The 23,968-nt window shown below is 34.4% G+C and overlaps 1 protein-coding gene across 2 annotated transcripts in view; it reads right to left on the bottom strand.

Moving 5' to 3' along the window:
• Positions 1 to 23,968, bottom strand: part of waw (Translation factor waclaw) — a 554,624-nt gene that overhangs the window by 265,913 nt on the left and 264,743 nt on the right. For both annotated transcript variants that reach the window (XM_089089339.1, XM_089089338.1), the window contains exon 7: positions 20,463 to 20,702. In XM_089089339.1, coding sequence (XP_088945465.1) covers positions 20,463 to 20,702 — 240 coding nt within the window. The remainder of the gene's footprint in view (positions 1 to 20,462; positions 20,703 to 23,968) is intronic.

Below are 23,968 nucleotides of genomic sequence, written 5' to 3'. Positions count from 1 at the left end.
ACACACACAGAGACGACACAAACACACAGATATTACACACACACACAGACCACACACACAGAGATGACACATACACAGAGACGAAACACACATAGAGACAACACACGCACAGAGACGATACACACACAGAGACAGCACACACACACAGACGACACCAACAAAGAGACGACACATACACAGAGACGATACACACACACACACACAGAGAGACGACACACACACAGAGAGAAGACACATGCACAGAGACAACACACATACACACACAGAGACCACACACACACAGAGACGACACACACACAGAGATGACACACACACAGAGAGACGAAACACGCACAGAGACGAGACACACACAGAGAGACAACACACACAGAGAGACGAGACACACACACAGAAACGACACACACACACACAGACGACACACACACACACACAACAACATACACACCCCCACACACACACACACAAAGACGACACACACACACACACAGAGATGACACACACACAGAGACGAAACACACATAGAGATGGCACACGCATAGAGACGATACACACACAGAGTAAACACACACAGAGAGACGAGACACACACACAGAAACGGCAAACACACATAGAGACGACACACGCACAGAAACGATACACACACAGAGAGACATGACACACACACACACACACACAGAAACGACAAACACACATAGAGACGACATACACATAGAGACGACACACGCACAGATACGATACACACACAGAGACAAAACACACAGAGAGACATGACACACACACACAGAAACGACAAACACACATAGAGACGACACACACAAAGAGACGACACACGCACAGAGAAGACACACACATAGAGCCGACTCACACACAGAGAGGACAAACACACAGAGACGACAGACACAAAGAGACGACTCACACACAGAGAGGACAAACACACGGAAACGACACACACACACACACAGAGACGACACACACATAGAGACAAAACAGACACAGAGAGGACACACACACACACACACACACACAGAGACGAAACACACACAGAGATGAAACACACAAAGAGACGACACACGCACAGAGACGACAAGCAGACAGAGAAGACACAAAAACAGAGACCACACACCCACAGAGATCACACACACACATAGAGACGACACACGCACAGACACGACACACAAACAGAGTCATAGTGAGAGAGATATCCAAAAAGATGAGTTGATCTAGGTTCACTTAGAGTGGCATGCCACTCTAAAAAATTTCTATAAAATAAAAACGATCCTTTTGAAATTCTTCTAACAACATCGATTCTCAAGGTAAAAGTTTGAATCAAACACTTTTAGGATATCGAGTGTCCTTACTAAAAAACTACTACATTAAAAAAAATAAATTAAATTTATCATACGACCTAAATTATTTCATCAGATATGCTAGCCATCATAAGCGATCTTTTTGAAGTTCTGCTAATAACATCGACGGTCAAGGTAAAAGTTTGAATCAAACACTTTTAGGATATCGAGTGTCCTTACTGAAAAACTACTGCATTAAAAAAAATAAATTAAATTTATCACACGACCTAAATTATTTCATCAGATACGCCAGCACTCATAAGCGATCCTTTTGAAATTCTGCTAACAACATCGACGCTCAAGGTAAAAGTTTGAATCAAGTACTCTAAGACACCTCGCTCCCATCCCTCCTTTTTTAGAGCTATGATCGGAATGAATGGTACCTGTTATCAGACAAAAATGCCAATTGCAAAAAAAATAGCGCACGCCATGCTGAATGTGCTTTCAAAAACCCATCTGGTCGAAAACATGTTTGTTATCGTTAACCATTTCCAAAGATGTAAGAAAATTATGGAAAATATAATTCTCTGGCTCAAATCTGAAACTTTAGTCTATTTTCGGATCGAAAAATAAAACTATTTCTACAAAATCTGAGCTACTAAGTATTTTTGACTATAAAATCTAGTTTTTTGTAAGACAATAATGGAAAATACGATTTCCTGGTTCAAATCTGAATGTTTAGTCTATTTTCGGATTAAAAAATAAAACTATTTCTATCGAATCTTAGCTAATCAGGGTTATGGCTGTAAACTCTAGTTTTTTGTAAGAAAATTATGGAAAATACATTTCTCTGGTTCAAATCTGAAACTTTAGTCTATTTTTGGATCGAAAAATAAAACTATTTCTATAAAATCTGAGCTAATAAGGATTTTTGTCCGTAAACTCTAGTTTTTTGTAAGAAAATTATGGAAAATACAATTCTCTGGTGCAAATCTGAAACTTTAGTCTATTTTCAGATCGAAAAATAAAACTATTTCTATCAAATATGAGCTAATAAGAGTTTTTGGCCGTAAACTCTAGTTTTTTGTAAGAAAATTATGTAAAATACAATTCTCTGGTTCAAATCTGAAACTTTAGTCTATTTTCGGATCGAAAAATAAAACTATTTCTATAAAATCATCCATAAGTACATGCCCTGAAAAGGTGTCAAGGAACGATTTTCTTACAAAAAACTAGAGTTTACGATCAAAAACCCTTATTAGCTTAGATTTTTCGCTAGCAACTTGCCCTCCACTGTAACTTCGCTAGTACATCCTTCTGCCAATCAACCCACAGCCCAAAGAGACACCCACAGTCCAAAGAGACACAAACAGCCGAAAGAGACATACACTGTCCCAAAAGACTCAAACAGCCCAAAGAGACAGACATAGCCCAAAGAGACACATATACAGACCAAAAAGACTCAAACACCCCAAAAAGACACACAGTCCAAGAGATACACACATCCTAAAGAGACACACACATCACAAAGAGACACCCACAACCCAAAGAGACACATACAGCCCAAAGAGACGCACACGGCCCAAAGAGACGCACACATCCCACAGAGACACACAAAGCCCAAAACGACGCAAACATCCAAAAGAGACACACACACAGACAAAAAAGATTCAAACTGCCCAAAGAGACACACAGCCTAAAGAGACACAGACAGCCCAAAGAGACACACACACAGGCCAAAGACACACACACAGCCCATAGAGACAAAAAACGCCCATACAGACACATACAGACCAAAAAGATTCAAACAGCCCAAAGAGACACACATAGCCCAACGAGACACACACAGCCCTAAGAGACACAAACAGCCAAAAGAAACACACACAGACCAAAATGACTCAAACAGCCCAAAGAGACACACATAGCCCAAAGAAACACAAACAGTCCAAAGAGACACAAACAGCCGAAAGAGACATACACAGTCCAAAAAGACTCAAACAGCCCAAAGAGACACACATAGCCCAAAGAGACACATACAGACCAAAAAGACTCAAACACCCCAAAAAGAAACACAGTCCAAAGAGACAAACACAGCCTAAAGAGACACACACATCACAAAGAGACACCCACAGCCCAAAGAGACACATACAGCCGAAAGAGACGCACACATCCAACAGAGACACGCAAAGCCCAAAACGACACAAACATCCGAAAGAGACATACATAGACAGAAAAGATTCAAACTGCACAAAGAGACACACAGCCTAAAGAGACACACAGCCCAAAGAGACATACACAGGCTAAAGAAACACACACATACCAAAATGACTCAAACACCCCAAAGAGACACACATAGCCCAAAGAAACACAAACAGCCCAAAGAGACACAAACAGCCCAAAGAGACAAACAAAGCCCAAAGAAACACAAACAGCCCAGAGAGACAAACACATACCAAAAAGACTCAAACAGCCAAAAGAGACGCACATAGCCCAAATAAACCCACAAAGCCCAAAGAGACACAAACAGTCAAAAGAGACAAACACCGACCAAAAAAACTCAAAAACCCCAAAGAGACACAAACAGACAAAAAAGACTAAAACAGCCCAAAGAGACACACAAATCCAAAAGAGACACACAACCCCCAAACATACAAAACACTACCATACAGACATATACAGATAAAAAATATTCAAAAAGCCAAAATAGACAGAAATTGCTCAAAGAGACAAACACGGCCATAAGATACACAAAAATCCACAAGTAACACACATAGCTTAAAAAGACAAAAACAGTCCAAAGAGACACACATAGCCCACAGAAACACAAACAGCCCAAAGAGACACAAAAAACCGAAAGAGACATACACAGTCCAAAAAGACTCAAACAGCCCAAAGAGACACGCATAGCCCAAAGAGACACATACAGACCAAAAAGACTCAAACACCCCAAAAAGACACACAGTCCAAAGAGATACACACAGTCAACTTCTTCGTATAGTATAGCGTTAAACTATTTTAAATTGACAACACTGTCCAAACATCACTTGTGTATTATACAGTACACAATCACCCCATCTCCCCCAAAACACTTTTCAGCCATTTCTTGTTAAATTTTTTTATTTCAAGTCAATCCTTAATAGGATCAAATTCGCAAATCCTACACTCCAATTCGCAAATCCCATTACCCCTTTTAAATGTCAATCAAACAATTCTGATTGTAGCATCCAATTTTTTAATAGCAAACTGCATACTCTCAAAACATGTTTGACCACATTATATCGTGCCAACTTTAAAAAAAAATGTGCATGTGATAATTCCATGTGCAATTGATATCAATAGCAATAACCAGTCTGGTAATCTGCCTTGGAAAGGTGTCAAGGAACGCAAAGGCCCAGAATAACACAGGAAGGAACATGGCGTACGTAATATGGTACCTAGTACTCTACTTCTACGAAGCATGAAACTACCACAAATCAACATCAATAAATAAATGAAACCCAAAACAAACAGAAATTACAATAAATAACCGAGTCAAACTCATAACGAAAAAAAATAAACATAAGTTGGGCTCAAAACTCCTATGCCTTCCCAAGGTCAGAAAATTATTTGCAATTTACTGAAAAAATATAAATGTTGTTACTTTTATAACTTTAACAGATCAAATACTATTAACATTTTGATTACTAAATATAAGTTCATATATATTAAACTGACAATGCACATTCATTTGTATATATACAAATGGATTGTATATTTTAATTGTATACTTGCCCTGGTATGAGAGCAACTAACGCCCTTCTCGCACCCACCATTTCTCCAAACACATCCAATCAAAATTTTGAGATAACCATTTTGTTTAACGTAGTTGAAAGTTCTGGAAATTAGGTCTTTGAGGATGGAACCCTCCCCGCATAACCCTTAGGGCAAAGGTTATAAGTTATGTCCTAGGGGCATATAAGGCTTTTATAGAAAGTTTTGTCGTAGAAATTTCAAAACGACTCATTTGATTGGAAATTGAAAGGGCTAGTGCTCTTTTTAATAGTCGAAAGCGATTGAAGGGCAACTAACCCCCTCTCACACCCACCATTTCCCTAAACAAATGGAATCAAAATTTTTGAGGTGGCCATTTTATTTAATGTAGTTTCAAGTCCCCCCAAAACCTCAGGGCAAGGGTTGCAAGTAATGCCCTGGGGGCATATAGGGTTTTTATTATAAGGTTTAATATTTGTATGCTACCACTGTTATTACAATTGCCACTAATCTCTGGCGTCACGCCTATAAGAGAATAGATTTTAGTCTTCCTCATATCCAATTTTTATTAACTAAAAGAATCATATTGGAACAATGTGTTATTTATTATTTTTTTTTTTTTTGTTTAGGGCAGGGCACTTCGTATCGAAGAGGTTGTCGTGGAAACCTCGAAAAAGGCTCGTTCAATTGGAGATTGGAGTGGCTTGTGCCCTTTTTAATTGTCGAAAGTGATTGGAAGGCAACAAACACCTCTTCAACACCCACCATTTCCCGAAAAACATCCAATCAAATATTTAAGATAGCCATATTGTTCAGCGTAGTTGTTTTCCAGATAGAAATTATGTTTTTGAGGATGACATTCCCTCACAGCCTTCAGGGCAAGGGTTTTAAGTTATACCCTGGGGGCATATAAGGTTTTTATAGAAGGCGTTGTCGTAGAAACATCAAAAAAGGCTTATTCGATTGGAAACTCAAGGGGCTAGTGCCCATTTTAATAGTTCAAAGTGATTGGAGGGCAACTAAACCCCCTCTTACGCTCACCTTTTCCCCAAAACCCATCCAATAAAAACTATGAGATAGCCATTTTATTCAACGCACTTTTAAGTTCTGTAGATTAGGTCTTTGAGGGTGACAAAACCTTCAAAGCCCTCAGACCAAGGGTTATAAGTTATTCCCTAGAGGCATATAAGGGTTTTATAGAACGCATTGTCGTAGAAACTTCAAAAAAGGCTCATTCGATTAGAAATTGAAATGGCAAGTACCCTTTTTTAATAGTCGAAAGTAATTTGAAGGCAACTCACACCCTTTCCACGCCCACCATTTCCCAAAACACATACAATCAAAATTTTGGAATTGCCATTTTGTTCCAAGCATTTTAAAGTTCAGAAAATTATACCTTTTAGCACGACACTCCCCCCACAGTCTTGAGGGCAAGGGTTATAATTTATGTCAAGGGGGTATATAAGTTTTATTGAAATCTTTGTTGTAAAAAATTGAAAAAGGGCTCATTCGATTGGAAATCAAAGGTCTAGTGCCCTTTTTAATAGTCAAAAGTGATTTGAGGGTAACTAGCCCCCCTCTCTCGCCCACCTTTTCCCCAAACACATCCAACCAAGATTTTTAAATAGCCGTTTTGCTCGGAGTTGTTGATTTCAACATAAAAAGTATGTTTTTGAGGAGGATATTCCCCCACAGCCCTCAAGGCAATGGTTGTAAGTTATGCCCTGGAAGTGTATGAAGGTTTTAATAGAACGCGTTGTCGTAGAAACTTCAAAAAGGGCTCATTCGATTGGAAATTCAAAGGGATAGTGCCCTTTTTAATAGTTGAAAGCGATTTGAGACAACTAACCCCCTCTCAAGCTCACCTTTTCCCCAAACACATCCAATCAAAAATTTTTGATAGCCATTTTAGTCAACGTAGTTGAAAGTTTTGGAATTTAGGTCCTTAAGGATGACAACCCATCCCCCCTCCCAGAACCCTCAGGGCAAGGGTTGTAAGTTATGTCGTGGGAGCATGTAAGGTTTTTATAGGAACCGATGTTGTAAAAACATCAAAAAGGGGTCATTCAATTGAAAATTGAAAGGGCTAGTGTCCTTTTAATGGTCAAAAGTGAATGAAGGGCAACTAACCCCCCTCTCACCCCCGCCATTTCCCCAAACACATCCAATCAAAATTTTAAGATATCTATTTTGTTCAACGTAGGCGAAAGTTCTGGAAATTAGGTCTTTTAGGCAAATAGTCCCCTCAGAGCCCTCAGTACAAGGGTTGTAAGTTATGTCCTGGGTGCATATAAGGTTTAGGTAGAAATTTGGTGTAAAAATTTCAAAAAGGGCTCATTTGTTAGGAAATTGAAATTGCCCTTTATAATAGCCAAAAGTGAGTTGAGAGTAATTGACCCCCACTATCACGTCCACCTTTTCCCCCAAACAAATCCATTCAAAATTTTTAGATAGCCATTTTGTTCAACGTAGTTGAAAGTTCTGGAAATTATATATTTAAGAACAGAAAGCCCAGAGCCCCAAGGGCAAAGGTTGTAAGTTATGTCCTGGGGGTATATAAGGGTTTTATAGATAGAGTCGCCGTAAAACTTCAAAAGGGGCTCATTCAATTGGAAATTGAGAGAGCTAGTGCCCTTTTTAATAGTCGAAAGTGCTTGGAGGGTAACTAACCCCCCTCTTACGTTCACCATTCTTCCAAACACGTCGAATCAAAATTTTCAGATACCCACTTTGTTCAACGTGGTAGAAAGTTTTGGAAATTAGGTGTTTGAGAAGGACACTCCCCGCAGCCCTCAGAGAATGGGTTTTTGAAGGACACTCCCCTCTCACGTGCACCATTCCTCCAAACACATCTGATCAAAATTTTCAGTTACCCATTTTGTTCAACGTAGTAGAAAGTTTTGGAAATTAGGTGTTTGAGAAGGACACTCCCCGCAGCCCTCAGAGAATGGGTTGTAAGTAATGCCCTTGGGGCATACAAGATTTTTATTGTAAGTGTTGTCGTAGAAACTTCAAAAGGGCTCACTTGATTAGAAATTGAAAGAGTTAGTGCCATTTAAAATAATTAAAAGTGATTAGAGAGCGACTACCACCCCTCTGACGCCCACCATTTCCCTAATGACATCCAATGAAAATTTTGAGATAGCCATTGTGTTTAACGTAGCTGAACCTTCTGGAAATTATGTCTTAGAGGATGACAACCACCCTAACAACCCTTAGGGTAAGGGTTGTAACTTTTGCCCCGGGGGCATATAAGGTGTTTATAGAAAGCGTTGTTATTTCAAAAAGGTCTTATTGGATTGGAAATAGAAAGGCCCAGTGCCCTTTTTAATATTTGAGAGTGATTGGAATGTGATTGGTGATTGGAAACTCAAAACGAGCAGAAATTATCATAAGTTGGGCTCAAAACCCCTATGCCTTCTCAAGGCCAGAACAAAATTTGCAGTTGACTCAAAAAAATACAAAAGAATGTGCATTGTCAGTTTAATATACATTTACTGATGTTTAATAATCAAAATTTTAATATTATTTGATTTATTAAAGTTATAAAAGTAAAAACATATATATTTTTTACATTTAAGTGTAAATTTTGTTCTGGCCTTAGGAAGGCATAGGGGTTTTGAGCCCAACTTATGTTAATTTCTGCTCGTTTTGAGTTTAAATCGGTTATTTATTGTAATTTCTGTTCGTTTTGGGTTTCATTTATTTATGATGGTGATTTGTGGTTTAACACTTGGTAGATTATTCGATTTTTTTTTGCTCATTTTGTTTAATGGAGCTCTCTAATTTTCTTTGAGAAACTTATTTTGTGGCAAAAAGTTTTTTTAATTAATACGCAAAACATAAACTACAGACGGAGTAATTAATTAGTTAGTCATACTTAAATAAAATAGTTTGATTTAACTAATTTAAATTAAGTCAATCAAATTAAATTAAACTTCAACTTCAATGGATTTCATACTTTGAATTAGAAAAATATAATGCCTCCTTTTTGAGTCGTTGTTCTTGGTCCATAGTCAAACCAACTATCCTATTCAAATTTAGCATATTTCTTAACGTTAATGCACAAGAAATTCAACTACTAACAGAGCAATCAATTAGTTAGTCAAACTTAGTCAAAATAATTTGAATTAATTAATTTTATCAAATTAAATTAGTTAACTTTAACTTCAATGGATTTCTTAATCTGAATTGACAAAATATAAGGCCACCTTTTTGAGTCATTGTCTTTGGACAAAAGTCAAATCAGTCAATCCTGTTTAATTTGAGCATATTTCTTCACGTTAATGCACAAAAAAAACTAAACTACTAACGGAGTAATCAATTAGTTAGTCAAGCTTAGTCAAACTAATCTGATTTAACTAATCTAAATTAATTTAATCAAATGAAATTTGTCAGCTTCAACTTCAATGGATTTCAAACTCTGAATTGACAAAATTTAATTCCTCCTTTTTGAGTCATTGTCTTTGGTCAATAGTCAAATCAATCTATCCTGTTTCATTTGAGCATATTTTTTAGCGTTAATGAACAAAAAGTTTAGCTTATGGAAAGAAAAAATTCTTTGTTGTTTTTTTGTTTATTTAAGAGTAAAGATTTTTTTTTGATTTTAGTTAAAAGGATAAATATGAGTAGGTGGTAGTAGGCTCCTATGTTTTTGAATAGATGCGCTTATTATTGTTGCGGAATTTCTTTGTGGCTTGATGTGTTTTTATTTTGTTTTTATTTTCTGTTCCGTTTTTCTGTAATTTGTTTTTTAATCTTTTTTCCTTTTTCTTTTTTCAGGTTTATTTTCTTTTTACGGCCTACCTGTCTCCGATTTGGTGTGAACCAGGAAAAGTAATTGGTAACGTTGTAGTTTTGTTTCGCCGTTCTCTCGCTACCCCTTCGATGAATGGTTATTATTCTAGTTGTTGATTTGGAAATATTGAGATCACTTGAGAAAGATTTGCTAAATTTTCAGGATTTACAAGGTGGTATTCTCTATACGGTTCTATGCAAGATTTTTGTGAGGTACCCCCTAAAGCATATTAAAAATGCCCTATTGAAATGAATAATGTGTTGTCAGGACCCAGTGGACTGAATTTGTTATCGTGGAATTGTCAAGGTCTAAATAGCTCATTGGATTATTTAAAGGAACTATGTCTGTTTTCGAAATTAGATGTGATTGCTCTGACAGAAACGTGGTTGAGAGATCATACGACAATTTTATCAGATATAGGTGGGTATCGACTTCATATTCAGAATAGAGAGAAAAGGCAACACGTTGGACTGGCAGTTTATGTTAGGAATGGTCTCGATATTAAGATGAGGAATGAAAAGCGTGTAAATAAGGAAATGGTATTTGAAAGTGTGGTATTAGAATTATGTAAATCGGGACAGAAATGTTTTGTGGTTGTAGTGTACCGCTCGCCGTCAGGTTCTACTGAGGATTCCTCCTTGATATTATTTTTTGTGATATGATGTTTCTTATCACTAATGATGTTTCTTATCACTTTGGTATTCTGCTGTGTGTGAATAATCTTTGCACACCAAAGACTAAAAGTTCAAAAACACATAATGATCGATTGAGAATTGATGGAGATGTTTTGGTTCGGTTTAAAAATGAATTAGAAAAATGTAATTTTCAGTTTCTTGAATATAGTGAACTTGATGTAAATATGAAGTTTTGTTTATGGTATGGTAAAGTCAATGAAATATTGAAGTCATGTTGTAAAATGTCAAGGCAGTCAGTTCAAACCGAGACACCAGTTAAACCTTGGATTTCTAAAGTACTGATGGCTGCGATAATGAAAAGGAGGTGGTTATTTAAGTATTCTAATACATCACCATCTGCCGAAGAGAGGTACAGAAAATATAATAACGAATTGAATAAGCTGCTTCGAAAAGCTAAAATGGAATATTTCAGAGAAGAATTTAAAAGGTCGGAAGGAAATCCTCCGAATACCTGGAAAAAAATAAACTCGGTAATCTGCCCAACCCAGAGTTCTGTTGCCACATTTTTTACCTCATGGCCTTTTAACGTCTTTCTTTCATAATCGTTCTTTGCATGTGAGTGTTGGAGGTGCCGTATCGGGAACAAATAAAATTGAATATGGTGTACCACAAGGGTCTGTGATCTAGCCTACACTGTTTTTAATATTCATTCATGATTTGTGCGGAGCTGTCAAGGGTTTATCGTTTGACCTGCATACTCTCGTTAGTGAAACCATAATTTTAAGTATTGCACTATTTGCAGACGATGCGCATTTTACAGTGGCAGCGAAGACGGAACTGCAACTCATGGAGAACCTTATTACGAGTATGAACCAAATTGGGAAATGGACTAGAGCTAACAAACTGAGGTTAAATAACAATAAATCACAGTTTCTAGCTTACGGAAGAAACTCCAATTACTATCCATGGATTAATAAGCTTAGATTTGTTGATGCTTCAATCCAGCGATTAAAGACTGTCAAGTACATTGGTGTCCTGATAGATGAATGTTTAAGTTATAAACCCCATATAGAGTTGTTAAGTAGTAATATTGCAAGGAACGTTGGGATTATGAGAAAGCTGAAGAAATTTTTCCCCTATGATGTAAAAAGGTCTTTGTATTTTTCTACTGGTCACCCGTACCTTTTGTACTGTAATGTCGTTTGGTCGAGTACTTTCCCGACACATCTACTTCCGCTTCGTGTGATGCGGAACTCAGCTATAAGAGTGCTTTGTGGTGATAAAAAAGGTGCATCAGTGAGAAAGAGATATGTCGAATGACATATTCTGCCTTTACACGGAGTTTCAAAATTTTATTCAGCTTTGTTTTTTAAATATGAGTGTGGATTATTGCCACAATATTTCAGTCAAATGTTCGTGGCTGGATGTAATGTCCATGAATACTGAACCAGAACAGCATCCCAGATAAGACGACCTCAGACTTTAGCTCGAAGACCATTCTTCTCTATCCGTCATGTGGGACCAGGGTTTTATAATAGTTTAACAAATGAATTATTAGTTGATGAAAATATGGCTAGTTTTAGGAGTATGTTAAAATCTCTGTGTTTTGGTGAGTATAATATTTCTTAGCGATTTTCTCTTGGGGGGTCTCTCAGTTGCATTTTGATTATTTTTTATTGTGGTTGTGTGAGGGTGGTAGTGATAGAACGGTGATGATTAGTTATGGTTTTTTTGGGGGGCTGCACTAATTTGGAGGAGGTTGTGCCGTTGTTTTTTCTCTCTCTCCTTCTTTTTTTTTATTGTTTTACGTTGTTAATAGCGATGTATATATCAGGATTTTTTTTTGAAGGGTGTATAGCCTAAAAAAGTTTGCTTCTGGTGGTTGATTTATTTATTTGTTTGATTTAAATAAAAATACCTTATCAGTTAAATGTATTTCATGAATTGGTAAAATATAATGCCACCTCTTTGAGTCATTGCCTTTGGTCAGTAGTAAAATCAATCTGTCCTGTCTAATTTGAGCATATTTCTTAGCTTTAATGCACAAAAAATTATTCTGATAACAAAGTCATCCATTAACTCATCAAACTTAATCCAATTTATTTAAATTACGAACCACCGTGTCGAAAGCCTTTCCAAAGTCTATAAATACTGAAAGTACCAGTACACTTTTTTCGAGAGCACCATTGATGAAATCTGTTAGTGCTGGACTGCATGTATTGCAGAGTGGTTTTTCCTGATTCCAAACTGGGTATTACTAAGAAAACCATAAGTAGTCAGATGGTTATAAAGTCGTCGATGCACCACTTTTTCATACAGCTTAGCAAACAGGGGTAATATTGAAATCGGCCTCCAATTAGACGGATCAGTCTTTGATCCCCCTTTGTGAAGCGGAATAACTTTAGCCTCTTTCAGCCGAGTAGAAAATTCACCTTTCTTCAAAGAAAGGTTAATCAAACAGACAATACAAGGCAACAAATATACCATAACATGCTTGAACGTTGTCAGATTAATTCCATCATTTCCTGAAGTACTTGATTTTACCAATCCTATTGTCTGTTTTAGTTCTTCAACATTCGTTTCATCTGCAGACATTTCCAATCCAACTCCCCTTTCATCACTAAACACCACATTAATTTCATTATTTTCATCATTTGGATTCTCACTTATTGATTCACACATCTTAGAAAAATATTCACCAAACAAATTAGCCACCTCATCATTTCCATCAACAAATTTACCATCAAAGATCAGACTAGCAGGAATATCGGTCTCTTTCTTCTTATTTACGACTTCATTTATAATATTCCAAGTCGTTTTCGTATTGCCTTTGTTTTCCTTAAATTTCTATCCATAATAATTAGTCTAATGAAATTAAATTTAATCAGCTTCAATGGGAGTCAAACTCTAAACTTGCAAAATCCAATAACCTTTCCAGTCATTGTCTTAAGTTTATCTATTTCTGTTCAGTTTGAATATATTTCTTAGCGTTAATGCATACAAAATTAAATTACCAGGATCCAATTACTCTTAATTACTAAATTACTAAAGGAGTAGAATCCAATTACTCCTTTTCTAGCCACTACTCATTATCTTTATTTTATCTATCCTGTTTAATTTGTGCATATGTCTTAGTGTTAATACATCAGGAATTAAACTATCAACGGAGCAATTCAATATTTTGAATTAGTTTAATCAAATTAAATTCAATCAACTTCAACTTTAATGGATGTCACGTGCTGAAATTGCAAAAATCCATTGACTTCTTTTCTAGTAGTTGTCTTCAGTTTATACTTCCTGTTTAATTTGAGCACATGTCTTAGCGTTAATGCATTAGAAATTAAACTATCAGTGAAGCATTTCAATATTTTAAATTAGTTTAATCAAATTAAATTCCATTAACTTAAATTTTAATTGATGTCACGTCCTTAAATTGCAAAATCCAATGACTTCTTTTCTAATAATTAACTTCAGTTTATCCATCCTGGTTAGCTGAGAATATGTCTTAGCGTTAATGCATTAGAAATTAAAGTACCAGCACAGGAATTCAACATTTTAAATTAGTTTAAACAAATTAAATTCAATCAACTTAAACTTTAATGGATGCCACGTTCTGAAATTGCAAAATCCAATGACTTCTTTTCAAGTAATTGTCTTTAGTTTATCCATCCTGTTTAATTGAGAATATGTCTTAGCGTTAATGCATTAGAAATTAAACTACCAACAGAGGAATTCAATATTTTTAATTATTTTAATCAAATTAAATTCCATGAACTTAAAGTTTAATGGATGCCACGTTCTGAAATTGCAAAATCCAATGACTACTTTTCAAGTAATTGTCTTCAGTTTATCCATCCTGTTTAACTGAGAATATGTCTTAGCGCTAATGCATTAGAAATTAAACTACCAACAGAGGAATTCAATATTTTAAATTAGTTTAATCAAATTAAATTCAATCAACTTAAAGTTTAATGGATGCCACGTTCTGAAATTGCAAAATCCAATGACTTCTTTTCAAGTAATTGTCTTCAGTTTATCCATCCTGTTTAATTGAGAATATTTCTTAGCGTTAATGCATTAGAAAGTAAACTACCAACAGAGGAATTCAATATTTTGAATTAGTTTAATCAAATTAAATTCAATCAACTTAAACTTTAATGGATGCCATGTTCTGAAATTGCAAAATCCAATGACTTATTTTCAACTAATTGTCTTCAGTTTATCCATCCTGTTTAATTGAGAATATTTCTTAGCGTTAATGCATTAGAAAGTAAACTACCAACAGAGTAATTCAATATTTTGAATTAGTTTAATCAAATTAAATTTAATCAACTTAAACTTTAATGGATGCCATGTTCTGAAATTGCAAAATCCAATGACTTCTTTTCAAGTAATTGTCTTCAATTTATCCATCCTGTTTAACTGAGAATATGTCTTAGCGCTAATACATTAGAAATTAAACAACCAACAGAGGAATTCAATATTTTAAATTAGTTTAATCAAATTAAATTCAATCAACTTAAAGTTTAATGGATGCCACGTTCTGAAATTGCAAAATACAATGACTTCTTTTCAAGTAATTGTCTTCAGTTTATCCATCCTGTTTAATTGAGAATATTTCTTAGCGTTAATGCATTAGAAAGTAAACTACCAACAGAGGAATTCAATATTTTGAATTAGTTTAATCAAATTAAATTCAATCAACTTAAACTTTAATGGATGCCATGTTCTGAAATTGCAAAATCCAATGACTTATTTTCAACTAATTGTCTTCAGTTTATCCATCCTGTTTAATTGAGAATATTTCTTAGCGTTAATGCATTAGAAAGTAAACTACCAACAGAGGAATTCAATATTTTGAATTAGTTTAATCAAATTAAATTCAATCAACTTAAACTTTAATGGATGCCATGTTCTAAAATTGCAAAATCCAATGACTTCTTTTCAAGTAATTGTCTTCAGTTTATCCATCCTGTTTAATTGAGAATATTTCTTAGCGTTAATACATTAGAAAGTAAACTACCAACAGAGGAATTCAATATTTTGAATTAGTTTAATCAAATTAAATTCAATCAACTTAAACTTTAATGGATGCCATGTTCTGAAATTGCAAAATCCAATGACTTATTTTCAACTAATTGTCTTCAGTTTATCCATCCTGTTTAATTGAGAATATTTCTTAGCGTTAATGCATTAGAAAATAAACTACCAACAGAGGAGTTCAATATTTTGAATTAGTTTAATCAAATTAAATTCAATCAACTTAAACTTTAATGGATGCCACGTTCTGAAATTGCAAAATCCAATGACTTCTTTTCAAGTAATTGTCTTTAGTTTATCGATCCTGTTTAATTGAGAATATTTCTTAGCGTTAATGCATTAGAAAATAAACTACCAACAGAGGAATTCAATATTTTGAATTAGTTTAATCAAATTAAATTCAACCAACTTAAACTTTAATGGATGCCACGTTCTGAAATTGCAAAATCCAATGACTTCTTTTCAAGTAATTGTCTTCAGTTTATCCATCCTGTTTAATTGAGAATATTTCTTAGCGCTAATGCATTAGAAAGTAAACTACCAACAGAGGAATTCAATATTTTGAATTAGTTTAATCAAATTAAATTCAATCAACTTAAACTTTAATGGAAGCCATGTTCTGAAATTGCAAAATCCAATGACTTCTTTTCAAGTAATTGTCTTTAGTTTATCCATCCTGTTTAATTGAGAATATGTCTTAGCGTTAATGCATTAGAAATTAAACTACCAACAGAGGAATTCAATATTTTTAATTATTTTAATCAAATTAAATTCCATGAACTTAAAGTTTAATGGATGCCACGTTCTGAAATTGCAAAATCCAATGACTACTTTTCAAGTAATTGTCTTCAGTTTATCCATCCTGTTTAACTGAGAATATGTCTTAGCGCTAATGCATTACAAATTAAACTACCAACAGAGGAATTCAATATTTTAAATTAGTTTAATCAAATTAAATTCAATCAACTTAAATTTTAATGAATGCCACGTTCTGAAATTACAATATTCAATGACTTCTTTTCAAGTAATTGTCTTCAGTTTATCCATCCTGTTTAATTGAAAATATGTCTTAGCGTTAATCCATTAGAAATTAAATTACCAACAGAGAAATTCAATATTTTGAATTAGTTTAATCAAATTAAATTCAATCACAAATTGCGACGAAGACCACACTGCCTTTCCATAATAAACAGATAAGTAGAACAACAGATAAATTTTTATACAAGACAGTGGAACGCAACTTTAAATGAATATTTTGACCCTATATCCAAGGGCCGTCTTCAGCAAAACAGACGAAGAGAATAAAAACAATATAAAAGAAACTTACATTAAAATTCAATCATTAAAACTGAAAGGTTTTTTAAAAAAATGTTTTAAAACAGCCCTAACATCATTACTTCAAAGAAGTTCAACCAGGACTGGTACTCCAAACGAAATGAACAGAGAACAATTCATTCAGATAGAATTAAAATACTTACAGACAAGCTTTTAAAGCTAATTTCGCCTTCTTCGCAGCCAACCTAGATGGTCTATTCATAATAGGTTCAGTGGAGTTATTTACTGGTGTTTTAATATAATTAGTTAAATCATTTTTAATTAGATTTGTGCATAGGGCATTAAGCGAATATTCCCCCAAATCTCTATTTAAAGAAATATTACTATTTATTTTGATTTTAATTTCAATTGCCTCACGAACAACATTTTTTATGCCTAAACCATTGCTAATAAGGAAAGTTTCTTTAAAAAGCATTTTATGACTAGGGTTATCATATATGTGACTGCTTAAAGCAGAATCAAAGGAAATATTTGTACTATTAAAATTTAAAGCTTTAGTTATGTCATCTTTGTGTTGTTGCAGGCGTTTTTCTAAATTTTTATGGGTTATACCAAAATAAAAATGGCCACAGTCACATAGTATTTGATAAACCCCTCTCTGGCGAGTAACTGGGGTTATATCTTTACCAGAATTTAAGAAATTCATGATTTTAAAATTATTTGTAAACACGACATAAAAATTATTTTGTGTGCAAACTTTTTTAAATTTGTAGTGACTTTTGGAATATATGGAAGGTAAATTATATTTGAGGGCTTGACGGGAACTTCACATTGCAAAAGACCCTTAACTTTAAGGGAGTGTCTTCCCAATCTTCGGCTAATTGTATTGTTAATAAAGACAATAGGATAACCGTTTCCAAAAAGTATGTCTCTAATAAAATTTAGTTCATCTGTGATGTAAGATTTAGAGCAAATGTTTAGGGCACGGTCAACAAGAGATGTAACAACAGCTCTTTTAACTTATGGTGGGTGATTTGATTTAAAGTGTAGATATCTGTTGTTTTGTGTTGGTTTTCCAGTTTATCAATGTCACGAATAAATAAGACATCTAGAAACGATATTTTATTTGCATTTTTAATTTCTAAGGTAAATTGTAAATTTCGGTCATATGTATTAAGGTGATATAGAAAGCCCCTAAGTTCATTGTCCCCATAATTCCAGAGCGATATTACATCATCCATATAACGCCCCAAATAGACATGTTTTAAAAAATATGAATTTAAGGCCCAATTTTCAAGGTGTTCTACATAAATTTTGGTTAATAACCCGGATAGCAGTGCTCCCATAGGGAGACCATTTTTTTGTTGATAAAAAGAATTACGGAACTGAAAATACATTAAATACTTATTACAAATTTTGACTAGGGAGATTAAAACCTCGCAATCTGTTCCTGTTGTTGAATCTTAAATTAAATGATAGTTTTCTTCAATTTTATTTTTTAATAACTGCTCCGATATTGCTAAATCAATATTTGTGTACATAGAAACTATGTCAAAACTACTTATTATTGTATTTTCTGAAATGCTTGCACTTTTAAGTTTTTCTACTAAATCTACTGAATTACATATGCATGATTTTTGGGAATAAAGTAACGGTTTGAAGGCTGCACATAACCACTTTCCAATATTGGAAGCAGGGGCTTTCGTACATGCTACAATTGGCCTTAAGGGAATACCTTGCTTGTGTAATTTCGGTAAACCGTAAAACTTTGGGCAAAAGCTACCTCGGGGGAGAAATTTATTATATAATTGTGGGGTGATTTTGCCATACTGTTTTAGATTGTTTAATTCGGTTATAATTTTATTCGCAAACTTATCAGTATGGTCGTGAGTCATGAAAGTATATGTATTTGTGTCATTTCAGTGTGAATAAATTTTATTGTCGTAATCTAAGGTATCCATGACTACAAGTGAATTTCCCTTGTCTGCTTTAGTTATTATAATTGAAGAGTCTTTGCGAAGATTAGACGAAATTTTCATGTCGTGCTAAATTTCTGGTGTCAAATTAGTATGAAATGTAACTTTTTTTTGGTTGCCGTAAGTGTACTACTAAAACAAGACCTCACTTCATCTGGGTTAGAAATGGACGTGTAGTGTTTGTGCAAAGAACATTCTAAGGAGGAAACAATATCTGCCACAGGAACTTGTTTTGGTGGAAAAGAAAATTTTGGACCTTTTTCAAGAGTTTGAATTTCCTTAGGTTCAAGAGCTCTAGAGGAGAGATTAACAATAGCAGGTCCAGGAGTAAACCTCGGGATATAAACACGATGATTCATCGAAGATTCATACCTTAGACATTCCAATTTCTTATGAAGACGTTCTCTAGACAAACAAAATTCGTGACTAAATAAATTCCTTTCCAATCGTACAACCTGAGAATAATCAACCGTGGACAGATTTTCACCCAAAAATTTTGCAAGAGATTTTCTCTTGAAAAATTGGTCTTGTATAAAAATTTCCCTGTTGTTCTACTCATTTGTTTATAAATTCACTTCAACTTAAACTTTAATGGATGCCATGTTCTGAAATTGCAAAATCCAATGACTTCTTTTCAAGCAATTGTCTTCAGTTTATCCATCCTGTTTAATTGAGAATATGTCTCAGCGTTACTGCATTAGGAATTAAACTATCAACAGAGAAATTCAATATTTTAAATTAGTTTAATCAAATTAAATTCAATCAACATAAACTTTAATGGATGCCACGTTCTGAAATTGCAAAATCCAATGACTACTTTTCAAGTAATTGTCTTCAGTTTATCCATCCTGTTTAATTGAGAATATGTCTTAGCGTTAATGCATTAGAAATTAAACTACCAACAGAGGAATTCAATATTTTAGATTAGTTTAATCAAATTAAATTCAATCAACTTAAAGTTTAATGGATGCCACGTTCTGAAATTGCAAAATCCAATGACTTCTTTTCAAGTAATTGTCTTCAGTTTATCCATCCTGTTTAATTGAGAATATGTCTGAGCGTTAATGCATTAGAAACTAAAATACCAACAGAGGAATTCAATATTTTAGATTAGTTTAATCAAATTAAATTCAATCAACTTAAAGTTTAATGGATGCCACGTTCTGAAATTGCAAAATCCAATGACTTCTTTTCAAGTAATTGTCTTCAGTTTATCCATCCTGTTTAATTGAGAATATTTCTTAGCCTTAATGCATTAGAAAGTAAACTACCAACAGAGGAATTCAATATTTTGAATTAGTTTAATCAAACTAAATTCAATCAACTTAAACTTTAATGGATGCCATGTTCTGAAATTGCAAAATCCAATGACTTATTTTCAACTAATTGTCTTCAGTTTATCCATCCTGTTTAATTTAATCAAATTTATTTGCACAAGATTAAAAGCGTTAATGCACAAGAATTAAGACTACCAACAAAGTGAATTAATCACTGACAATTAAGAACTTATTATTACTGACTGACTACAGAACTGACATTGGCACAGCTAAAAGCACTGACATAGGATCTTGTATTTTAATAATAGTATTAAAAATCCCCTTCAAACACCCCCCTCCGCTCAGTAAGATGGATTTAATACATGCAAAAAAAAACTAATAAAGTTACATAAATACACCCATAGAATTAATATTAATCTAATTACCTTGAATCAACAGTCACTGACACACTTGAGTCATTTAGAACCAATTTTTCAATGGCACTTCGCAGCTCTGGCGTTTCTGATTGGTCCATGGGGAAAATGCCAGCAAATACCATTGGTTTCGCAGGTTTAATAGTTGTAACGGGCACTATGTTGCAATCTTTTTGACCTAGTGTGTCCCCTATTAATGCTTCTGATGCCGACCTCATGTTACACGTTATATATCCTACTTGACCAGCATGCCTGTTAGATAAATAATATTTAATGTTATAAATGTCACACAAAACGTATACATTTTACGAATAGAATACAAAACTATACAGCCAACAAAGCCGTACGAATTATAAAAAACAGTAAAACTACAAAGCTGTAAGACTAAAATAGCCAAAATTATGAAAGCTAATTTGTATAAATATTAAGCCATTTTCTATAATATTAATTAAGAAAAATGCTTGTAAAAAAGTGTATTCAAAAATCGTAAAGCGCCTTATTAAAACTTAAAATGAGTATAAGAAATCAGATCAAACTTAAGTTGAGCTGAAATTATCATGAATTGATTAAATTAAACCTAAAATGAACAGAAATTATCACAAATAAGAGTAGGGCTGCTCCCACCCCACCCTCTAAACTCCATAATGGCAAAGCATTCATTTACGCTGTAATGAATACAATTTGTATTTTGATGAGGGCAATTTATAATTACCATACCTACATTTCTAAAGCAACATTGTTCAATTGCTCCCTGCAAGCTCCTTGAATTCTTCTTAAATTTTCTATTTATAGGAAACCCACCTACAACGATCGTTATCTGCATTTCTTGTCAAACCACCCTTCTTCTGTGAAAAGAGGGGTGATAATCTCTTTAGTCGACACGATCATGTAGCATCTGAAATAAATCATGTCTAAGATATTTTATTCTATAATGCTCACCCCATTAAACTTATTGTAAAAATCATAGATAGAAGATTCAAAAGGGTAAAAAAAGAAAATAATGAACCCATCGCACTCTCTTTAGTTACTCCGGCAATTGAAAACGAACCTTAACCACTCTACCATATACCCCGAAACTCAGCGACAAACTTAGGAGTCCCTTGCTTCTGTAGAATGTATAACATTGGCAGGACCCGTCAAACAGCCCAGAGTACGACTCAATGAGCAAAAGATTTCAATAGATAAATCTCTGAGATGTGAAAATAAAAATAAAAATAAAGATTTTGATTCTGCTCTGGCCCTCGACATCTTTGAAAATCCACATTATTAGGTTCTTTTTGATGAGACCAAAAATATTTCAATGATTTAAAGAATATAAAAGTTACAACTTGCAATGTTACATTGTTAAAAAAATAGCTATCGTATCAACATTTTAACTGACGAATTCAGACGCTTCGAACTGGACAAATTATGGTTTTCAGAAACTCATGTCCCAGGGGTAAGAACCATGAAATTGGGTGATATAGAATTCATTTACTCAGGCAGAAAGGGTGAAGTATATAAACAGCGAGCAGGGCTCATGATGAATAAGGAAGCTGTTAAGTCTTGTGTAGGTTGCGAAGCCATTAATACTAGAACACTAGTCGCTCGTTTTAGGTCTAAAAAGTGATGGGCATCAGTCATAACAGCATATGCCCCTGCAGAACCAACTGACGGAGAGAGTAGAGACTCAGATGAATTTTATTTACAATTACAGGAAGAAATAGACAGGATCCCAGGTAGAAATATGGTGTTTTTTATTAGGAGATTTCAACCCCCAGGTCGGTAGAAATAGGGATAGATGGTATCCTAGAATAGGCAAATTTGGCGTAGGAGATGAGATAAGAATTTCCAGGATGAGAATTTGAGAGAAAATTTCCAGAAACGTAGGAATTGATGAGGATTTCCAGGATGAGAATTCAAGAGAAACTTTCCAGAAACAATTGAATACTATACTAAAGATTTTAAAATTTGACAATGTAGAAAATGGATGGAATAATCTTAAGAAAATAGTTTGTGAAGTCGATGATGTCTTAGGGAAGAAAGCTGGGAATATTTGTGAGAATGCGTTATGTTTAACAGAGAAGAAGAGAGGCCTGTAAAATAATATTTAAGAGATGGATCATATGAAAATAAGAGGAATGCAAAGAAAGTAGAGAAAACATTAAAATATGAACTAAGGAGGTGTGAGGTGGATATATTGGATAAAATTGATCAAATGGATAAAATTGTCGAAGATCTGGAAGATGCAGCCAGACGGCATAATAGTAAAATATTGTACTGGAGCGTTAAAAAAGTAAGAGGGAATAGTCAATCTGGACTTGTCCCTGTTAAAGATAGGAGTAGAGTCACAATTAGTGATAAGGAAAGAGTTGAAAATAGCTGCGTAGAACATTTTTAGGATGCGCTAAACCATGGTAGAGTTACAAGAAAAGATACAGAAAAAAAGTGAAAAAGTTTCTGACGATTTGGATGTGAAGGAAGATTTATTTTGTGAGGAAGAATGAGTGACAGCACTAAAAGGAGTAAAAAAATAAGGCCCCAGTTGCTGATAGTGTGGTAAATGAGTTTCTTATATATGGCGATGATAAGGTTAGAAATAAGCTATTGGAGATTATGAATATTATTTTTGAAAAAGGTGAAGTAACTAGTGATTTTAAGATAACTCTAATTAAACCCCCCTAAAAGAAAGGTGATAAGAGTGAGTGTAGTAATTATAGAGGCATTACCCTGGTTTCTGTCGGTAGCAAATTACTTAGTATTATGGTACTATTCAAACTTAGAGATGTTGTAGATAAAGTTTTAAGAGAAGTACAGAGATGTTTTAGGAAAGGCGGAGGATGCGTCGACCAAATTTTCACTCTTAGATTAATAATTGAGACGTTCCTGAGTCATCAAACACTTTTAGTACTCAGTTATATAGATTTTTTGGTTCTACTGGTAGAAGAGCTTTAGCGAAGGCTTTATCCTTGTATATTATACCAGACAAATACATTTGGTTAAAGTGATTAGTACTATGCACGAGAATAAAATTGATGCGATTAATTTAGGAAATGAGCTTAATAGCTGGATTCATATTAAATCAGGACTTAAGCAGGCGTTACGTTTTATCCCCATTTATAACACCAAAGATTGTCCTTGTTGGCCAACCGTCTAGAGGACCCAACGAAAAGCTGGTTGTCTCCGGTTGAGGTGAGAGGATGTCGTAAGTAAAGATTTAAGGGAAATGGGAACTTCCTGAGAGGGTGTGAAAAGGGAAGTTTTGAATAGATTGGGATGGAGAAGTAGCGTGCGTAGCTGCGTTAGGCTCAGGCAGCTTGGTGCTGCAGTGAATTGTTAGCAGAAGCAGCAGCAGTAGTACAACCTGGGTACATATGTTGTCTGTTGACGTCGTTGTTTCGCTACAAATAGATTCTAGTCCTATAGGGGCGTAAAGTACAAAAAATAAAATAGGCAAATTTAAGACAAAGTATGTTTACCCCTCTTCTGCCTATTTTCCAAGTTAAAATTCAGCCCTATTATTTTTGTGGTCATTTTGT

This window comes from Artemia sp. Qi Xiang Cuo, chromosome 5 (genome assembly GCF_049724085.1).
Source record: "Artemia sp. Qi Xiang Cuo chromosome 5, ASM4972408v1, whole genome shotgun sequence".
Taxonomy (NCBI): Eukaryota; Metazoa; Arthropoda; class Branchiopoda; order Anostraca; family Artemiidae; genus Artemia; species Artemia sp. Qi Xiang Cuo.
This window is presented reverse-complemented; position numbering and strand designations above follow the sequence as displayed.